This window comes from Brachionichthys hirsutus, chromosome 13, assembly GCF_040956055.1.
Source record: "Brachionichthys hirsutus isolate HB-005 chromosome 13, CSIRO-AGI_Bhir_v1, whole genome shotgun sequence".
NCBI classification, from domain to species: Eukaryota; Metazoa; Chordata; class Actinopteri; order Lophiiformes; family Brachionichthyidae; genus Brachionichthys; species Brachionichthys hirsutus.
This window is the reverse complement of record NC_090909.1, coordinates 6,289,603-6,298,264: the sequence shown is the minus strand read 5'-3', so window position 1 is coordinate 6,298,264 and position 8,662 is coordinate 6,289,603. Positions and strand designations below refer to the sequence as shown.

Here is an 8,662-nt window from a genome sequence, read left to right as displayed (position 1 = left end):
GAGGTGTGTGTGTGTACAGTGTATGCTGGTGTTGTACGCTAGTGTGCATTAAGTGTGTGCAAATATATGAATATATAATGCAAGAACATAAAAATTCAAATAGATATTCATACTTGAATTTTTTTGTTGCAGTTAGGCATGTCACTTGTCTGAGTTATATCCCTAGCCAAACTCTGGTTATTAGCGTAGACTTTCATAGCCAGGCGAAGAATAGGCTATTTACATCAATACTTAACATACCACAAGGGACCCATGCAAAAATCATGAACAGTTGTCATCCCCATTTCTCAAAAATATAGTGATATAGAATGCCAAACTTTATATAATCGACTACCACTATACAAAAACCACTACGCTATCATTAACGGCACCTTACCAGTTAGTTGTGGCCCATTTTTTTTTTTAATCTCTGAGCAGCATCGAGCAAAGTATTTCCTCACACTGCTCTCCACTTCTCTGTTTGGCCAGGGATACTCAGTGACCTTAGGCAGAGTAATAGAACTCCATGCACCATCCCTACTACTTCAGTCCGGGGAGGATCACAGAGACAAGCCAACCAGCGGCAAGCCGTTTAGACCGGGCTCCACTGAGACGCCACTAACTCAAGTGGTCTTCCACCCCAACTTTAAACACCTGCAATACCTTTAATCTAATTCAATACAAAAGTAAGTTTGCTGCCGTTTTTTGACGCCCCCTCCCCCCAAACATCCTGTTCTGCCCATTTAAGTTAGATCACTTCATAATTTAAATGACTTTTATGAATAACACAGCACACGAGGAACATCAGATCTCTAACTCTATCACCCTCAAAACCAGTTGTTGTTTTCTAGCACTTTAATTGCAAAACAAACAAAAAAAACATCCCTTTCCCAACATCTTATTCAGTCTTTCTTACTGTAAGGTAGTATTCCAACTTAAATCTTATGTATTTTGTTTTATATATATATATTTTTCCCACCAAAACCTTCCTGCTGTACTTTTGTTGCACTAAATATTGATAGATTGGAAAAGGGATCAGAAAAAACAAAATAAAAAAAATCACACTCCTTAGCTCGGGTATCAGACTCGGGGTAAAGAGAAGCTCTTGCTTTTGGGTGGATTTGAGCCTCCTCCTGCTGACATACAACCCCCCCTCCATCAACATACCAGTGATAAGCCAATAAAGAATTCCCCCCCCCAAAAAAAAAAATTAAATAGTCATCATAGGCACTAAATAAGGAGCAGATAAATAAGGGTTGGGAAAAATCAACTCGAGGAGCCCAGTTTGTGGGCTTTGTATGGGGATGAGTAGGTAATCCTGAAAATAGGCGATGTCCCACAGGGAAAGAAAAGAAAAAACATTATAAAAATATATTAACCAATAAGTCATTGTTGCTGCCAGTGGGAGGATCTAAGAGCTATCGAATGTCGCGATCTGCGAACGCCTCTTATGGTTAGTCATACTCACTTTGGGCTGTGATGTGATCACTTCCTCTTAAGAAAAAGAAGTCTAATGGAGTTTGTGTCGTCTACTCGCCTTGCCCAGGTAACGCACGACTCTGCCCTAAAAGAAGTCAGTTTGTATATTCAGGTCAGAGAACAGGACAGTTTAATCTTTCCTCCAAAGAGTGGGTGTTTGTGGCATTGGTACAAATGGCGTTCGTGGCGGCGGAAGCGGCAGATCACGCAAGAGGGCATAAAGGTATGATTCAGGCATCTAGGGGCCCCTCCAGATGAGATGTGGAGGTATGAACAGAGGGGGGGGGGGGGGTGCTCACTTATAGCTGGAAGCCCTCCATTGGGGCCTCCTGCTGGGGGAAAAGGAACTGCTGGTTGGCCTGGTCCACCTGAGGGGCTAGACTGTTGTCCTCGGCTTCCACCCCAAAGTAGTGCTCAATTAGGTCAAAGGCCTTCTGGTAAATATCCTGGTTATCGTGGCTCTGGAGGAACTCTATCTTGTCAAGACCTGGAAAAACAAGCAACAGTAGATGAAGGGATTGTTGCAAACCAACAGAAATGGAACTTTTTTTCTAAGCGACTAATAAGCAAGAAGGCCCTTCGGTGTTTTCCCAGAAACTGGACGCAGTCCAACAATTTCTATCTGCTCCTTTACCATAGGCTTCTTCAATGAGGCTGCAGTAAGGATTAACGCCACTGCCGCTGTTCTCCTGCTTGGCTTCCTGCTCTCCCAGCCTCAGGATGTTCTCCAGCCCATTGAGAGCAACCTGAACGATCTTCGAGTCCATCACCGTCAGCAGGTCACACAGGGGCTTAATGCAGCCAAGGTTTACCAGATATCTGTTGGCAAAGAGGCACATGTCTTCAGATTCGATTCTGCGTGTTCACCCTCTCAACTATACGGATGCATTTATCTAGTTGTAATTCTGTAATTTCCTCAGTACTGATTAGTCCATAGAGTTTAATAATAGCGATGAAGAGGAGGTCCTGTCAAATATTAATGTTATTAGTCTCACCTAATCTGTTCTGGCGTTCCTCCAGAGGTGGCGTTAGTGATGGCCCAGGCCGCCTCTTTCCGGGTCCTGAACTCGGCTTTTTGCAGAATGTCGATCAGCACCGGGAAGATGTTGGCATCGATTACCGTCTGTGGGCGGAGAAGGGGGTACACTATAGAATTGGATACACCATAACCTGCTAGATATGTAAGGACAAAGTAAACTCAACGAGCCCATTTGGAACCGAATCCCCAAAGTATCCGAATGGATTCTACACCGGTGGCCATATAATTTCCTGCCACTCGACGCACTTCATTCACTTTTCGTGAGTCAACAAGGTATTCTGCAGATTCTCCCCATTTTGTCAGGGGCTTTGTGTGCAGGCGTCACCTGTATTTGTGCTCGGTTTCCTGCTGTGATGTTTGAGATGGTCCAACATGCCTCTTTGCGAATGGACTCTTTAGCGCTGCTGAGAAGGTGCAGCAGACAAGGCAGCGCCGAGCAGTTCAACACCACCTAGAAACAGAGAAAAGATGGGGCACAAAACATGAGACCATTTATGAAACGCAACCAGTATGCTTTTGATTTACCACATTACAGACCTAAAAAAAAAATAATCTCAGGCCCATGAAACGAGCAATAGATTTATTTGCTGTCACCTGTGTTTGGATGTCGTCTCCAGTGACGATGTTTCCTACAGCTCTCAAGGCAGGTGAGGCCACCTTATAGTCAGTGTGCCTGCAGGGATGGAGGCATCAAATGATAAGCTTAAGTGTTAAGAGGTAACTTTGACTGTGACCTAAAAAAAAAAAGAAGAGGATTATGAAAGGACTTACATGAGTAGTTCTACGAGGCGCCTGCAGACGCCAGAGTCGATGACAGCCTGGATCTTGTCATTGGGGCCATCCGAGAGGTAGGACAGAGCCCAGCAGGCATCCGCCAGCAAGTCTGGGTCACTGCTAAATAAAAGCCTGGACAGAACTGGCAGACACGGTGATACCTAGACGGCACAGAAATAAACCAGCTTTCTGATGACAATGAATGGCAGAAAAGTCACAGAACAATCAAACTTTTCATCCTATTACCGTACTTAATCCTTTGCTTTTGCATTTCTGTCAGTAACAATGAGTCAATTCTTTCAAATACAAGCATTAACCTGCAACAAAATGCCTTTTCACACAGTAACGATAATTATGCTTATTCATGAAAGACACATCTGGCAATTAAAAAAAAAAAAAGAAAAATCTCAAATTCTCCTTTTTGTGTTGGCGTCATGAGGCAAAGCAAAACCTTTTCAAAAGCAGGCGGAGGGTTTTTCCCTCTACAGAGATTAGACAGCGCCCACACTGCATTCCTCGTCATTGTCAATCTAGTGGATTTGGTCAGAAGCCTGAAATGGAAAGATAATCCAAACTGAGATTTTGAGCTCATCTGAAAGTCTGCAATTATATGAAGCTTGAGGACTGAAGCACTATTACAGAAGCAAAGAGCATGGGCTTACGTCAAAAGTGGTGGAAGGATGTTGCAGTTCAGCACGTAGTCTCTGCACACAGCGCTGTCCCCTGCAATATTCCCCAAGGCCCACACAGCCTATGGAAAAGAGAGCATGTTATCTATTTATATTGGGTGCAAGATAATTAAACAAGGAGAGGCAGACAGACAAGGATGACCAAGGTGGAAATGGTATACTGAGAGAGTAAAGTGTTACCTGTTCTTGGACATCTTCAACTACAGAATTAAGCAGTTCTATAAAGATTGGCACTGCTCCAGCCTCAATCACTGTCTTTGTCTGCGTAGATGTGCCCGATGCTATATTGGTCAGAGCCCACGCAGCTTCAAACTGCAAAGTAATCAATTGTTATAGAAAAATGATCAATTCAAACATATTTGAGACTTCATACCTATTTAAATGAGCAGAAACTCTAGAATCTAAAGTTTGGGTCACATTCTGCAAGTCATCATTTCCATTCAAACTAATTATCTCTGCCAAGGAGGGTATGATTTTGATTATGTTTGTCTGTTAATAGGATTATGGAAAAACTCCTGGATGGAGCTTGATGGAAAATAAAATCTGAAGATGGGTCTTGGTCAAACTTAGATCCCATCAAATTTTGAAGTGCGATCCGGATACCTGTCTGGGATAAAAACCTGGATGTTCCTATTTATTTATAATTGAGACTTTGAGGATGTCTACGTTCCTCCTTTTGCATTGGCCTTTTTTCCTTTTCTGTTATTTTGAAAATGTAAACAATGGAAATAAAGCACAAATTTCTTTTGACATGTTGTGGGATCGTCTCATCTGTAATTTGATGCCTTTGAGATTATTTTCAGCTTCCCTTTGGCGTCATTATTCACATTTATACACATTTTGACCCGGGGCTGCCCAAACTTTCGATCACCACCGTATCCCTTCTTAGACAGCACAGTAACACTGAAGGTTAGAGACCTGACACTGTAATGAATGTATCTGACATGCTAAAGAGTTACAACCATTCAAATAGACGTCATGTCTGTGAAATCTAGTCGGGCCTTGCTGGCAAGTAAAGCGCAGAGGAAAATCTTGTCAATCGGAAATTTGCAGAGCGATAGGCAGCATGACCAGTCAACCTTCAAGGTCATTTGTCACTCAAACAATACCGAATGAACACCTAAATTACACGTTTCATGCATTGGCATTCCGAAATGCAAGGAAGTGCCTTTACAAACTGACCTGCAGTGTGCCGTTGACACTCTTCTTCAAGAATTCCACAAACCTCTCCACGACACCGGGCGTGTTTATAACTTCATCAATTGGTGGGTTAGGCTCTGAAATGATGTCAAAGACGATGTACCGATAAGCTTTATTTGGTTCGCAAACTCGTGATTAATTTAGTTTATGTTTAGTTACTCCATATAAATAGCAGATACCTTTGGAAAGTAGTTTTCTGAACTTCTGCGTTGTGGCAAGCTGAAGGTCTGGGTCCTCTGAGAAAAGCATCTCAACCATGTCTCTGGTAATCACTCCTTCCTGCAAAAGCAAATCCACAAGCATTCCAACTCAACATGGCTGGAATAGAGGTTAAACTGCAACGCGTGCAAGAACCACACTCTGTAGATCCTTGTAAACCTGTATTTGTCGGTTTTGCGAGTGGCAATAGGAAAATAGAGACTGACCGTCGCTGGAGAGCTGAGGTAGGAGTCCACCAGAAGACTCTCAGACATAGCTTCCTCTTCATTGAGGATGTCTACGTTCCTCCTCTTGAAAAGCTGCAATATAATTTGTGTGTGTATTTTATTGGAATACGTGGATATGGCCAGACTGTTTCAAATATACAAGATCTATGTACTGCTAATATTTCAACAAGGAGGATTAAGGATCAGATGGGACGGGACGACAGGCTTGAGGCAATACCTGTTGTTCTCGTTTCTGTTTCCTGAGTTGGATGCCCTCCTCCTCTCTCCTGCGCCTCATCTCCTCTGGATTCAGTGCTTTGTTCTTGTAGCGGTTCATCCTGTAGTTATCTTTGGCCGGACTGGCTGACGGCTCTGATAGAATAAAGTTAGTTATGTTACGGGACGCAGATTAAGACACAGGGAAAGAGTGTTTCGGCACATTTTCTTCATCTGCGTACATGTTTTAAAAGTTCGTGTTGGTTGAACTGTATGTACAAAATTGCTCTCACAGAGATAAGCTCAAAGTTGACACATTTAGTCAGTAAAATTAAATCACAGAGTTGGCAAATAATTGCTCGCTCACAGCACAACCGTCAAATTCTCAGCATTTGTGCAGTCACGCCACCAAAACAAGGCACTGCGCAGATCACAGAGGAGAGAAAGAAAGAACCGGGAACAACGACGAACCCGGCCACGAGCCGAGGGATGGTGCCAACGTTGTGTGCCAAAGGGCCCCATGGCAACAGCAGGGGATTCAAAGGTTAAATATCCAAACAAGCAGTGGAAATTTAGGTCACGCTATGTTTGGGAGCATTAGCTAAACCAACCTCATGAAAACGTTTATGCATGCGTGTAATTTTTCCAGATGGTATAGCCAAAGGCGTGGACAACACACAAACACAGGTTGCCACCGATCAGGCTGGTCTCTGTACTGTTTCGGTTGCATCAGCTGCAGCGAGCGAACGTCACAGATCGTTCGCCGTCTGTGCAGGATCCCACGGAAATAGTCCTGCCGATTTCATGGGCGACACTGCCAATAGTAAGGAATCCGTGCAGAGAGATGATGCGTGGTGTTTAAGCATTTGTTAAGTTAAATCCGGTATAAAGCCATGTTCCGTCTTAGACTGTGTGGTATCTAGCCAAGCTGATAGACTCTATTTGCTCAGGTTTTTGGTTAGCCATTACTGCTATCCCCGCCACGACCTTTAGACATGTTGAATAATGGCAGGGACCTTAAACAACAGTTAAATCACAACCTCTGAAATAAATGTGAAACTGTCTGCATTGCCATAGTATCATTTCTTAAGTGTGCTACCACAAAGTTTAACTGCAAATGCAGGAATAGTCCGGAGGACACGGGGGACGCCTGGTGTCACATGTAACCCCACACAAGCATTTGAACGTACCGTCAAACAAACGAATACTAGCAGAACGCCGAAAATACATAAAATGCTTCATTTTCAGACAGGCTAGCTCGCTGATTGCTGATTGACAATAACGTATTGCGGTGAGCTTGAGGAACGAGGCAAAATGACAGCGCTAAGGCAACTAAGCTAGAAGCTGCGCGTTCAGTTTTACGCCCAATGCTTAACTATTAAGTTGTGTCACCGTATGGGCGATGAGTTTTCTGGCTCGTAGTAGATATGTGATCAAGTGAGAGTCGAAGTGCCCACCAATTGTTGCAATGCGAACAGCGACTTATCGCAGTGTCTTCTTGAGCGTGCTAGCTAGTCACCCGTTTGCCGACGGTGTCGCTATCAGGACCAATAATCTCGGGCTGTAAAATGACATGGGACCAGCGAAAGAGCCGAAAGATTATTTACCACCAATGTAGTGATTAAAACAATACTAGTGGTAGCATTAGCCAAAAGCTATGTGTGACAGTCCACTTAAGAAACCATGCTAAAGCGCGGTGCTAATGTAGTTAGCTAGCTATTAGCTAGATTAAGTTTCCATTGGCTACCAAATTACACGGGTTGTTTTGTATGGTTGGACTTATGTGTCAATATACATCATTATAATTTGTTTATAGGTTGAAGGCAGCTAATGAAATGCATGTCAAATGTAAACTGGCAACCATTATTTTGATACTACGTAACACCTTTAGCTGCTAACTAGCAACTGAGTTCGCTAGCTGCTGAACAGTGACAGGGTGAGGATTTCATAATCACTACTCTCGGCGATACTTCTAATTCTTCAACCATCTGAACGCCTATCTGTATTTCCGATTCGTCGAACAGCTTACCCATTGCGTCGTTTTCGTGGCTTGATTGTATGAAGTTGCGAAGATATAAATCAATTTCAAATAGTCTCTCTTTCCTTGCTTCCCAGAATTTGCTCCAGTAAGCAATATGTCTACCGGAGACGGAAACGTCAAATTATAGCACCAACTTCCTGCCACCAGAGGGCGCACAAGCCTCAATAAACACAATCACCTTCGGTGAATGACAAAGCACCGCTTTCATTGAAATAGCAATCGCATCCATTCATTATCAATTTAAGACCCGATAAATTAAAATCTCGAATTATTTTTAGATTATATCCAACCCCTAACATGAAAGACCAGGAAGTTCACAAAGGGTGCATACCTCCACCAACTGTAACTAAATAGAACAAAACACTTTGAAATACTTTTTCTTGAGGGATGGTACGTTTTTAATTTACTCATTTAAATATTAAATATAAAATGTCTAACATTTTCCAAAAAGTGTTCTACATTGTGACTGCAGTGTAACAAAATGATCTCAGTTGGTGATGTCATCATGGGCGTGTTGCTTTACTCGGATCTATCTCGAGCCAAAACAAGATCATGTAAATCCTTGTCTGAAAAACAACTAAAATGTTGTTTTCACCATTCAACAAACGTGGACAATCACATAACCTCCTGCAACTGTCTTTAGCTGGATGTAATTCAATCATTACCATAACAGTTGTTAGTGGATGGCCGAAACAAAACTGTCCAAGAAAAAGTTTTATTTGCATTTTCCTTTCTCTCTGGGGTTTTTCCACTGTTACGGGTGCGTGCCTGTGTGTCTGGACCTTCACGATTCCCCCCAGAGATTTTCTCAAAGTGAATG

General features: G+C 42.8%; 1 protein-coding gene across 1 annotated transcript; it reads right to left on the bottom strand.

The window, feature by feature from the left end:
* Nucleotides 1–1,576: 1,576 nt before the first annotated feature.
* kpna6 (karyopherin alpha 6 (importin alpha 7)) lies at nt 1,577–7,900 on the bottom strand. The gene is made up of 14 exons (XM_068747669.1): nt 7,831–7,900; nt 5,824–5,957; nt 5,586–5,678; nt 5,340–5,439; nt 5,143–5,237; nt 4,141–4,272; nt 3,934–4,022; nt 3,723–3,822; nt 3,269–3,432; nt 3,092–3,170; nt 2,823–2,948; nt 2,454–2,581; nt 2,093–2,277; nt 1,577–1,945 (listed from the first exon to the last, which is right to left on the bottom strand). Exons 1-14 carry the CDS (start codon nt 7,832–7,834, stop codon nt 1,758–1,760), a joined length of 1,617 nt encoding a protein of 538 aa, XP_068603770.1. The 5' UTR covers nt 7,835–7,900; the 3' UTR covers nt 1,577–1,757.
* Nucleotides 7,901–8,662: the final 762 nt, after the last annotated feature.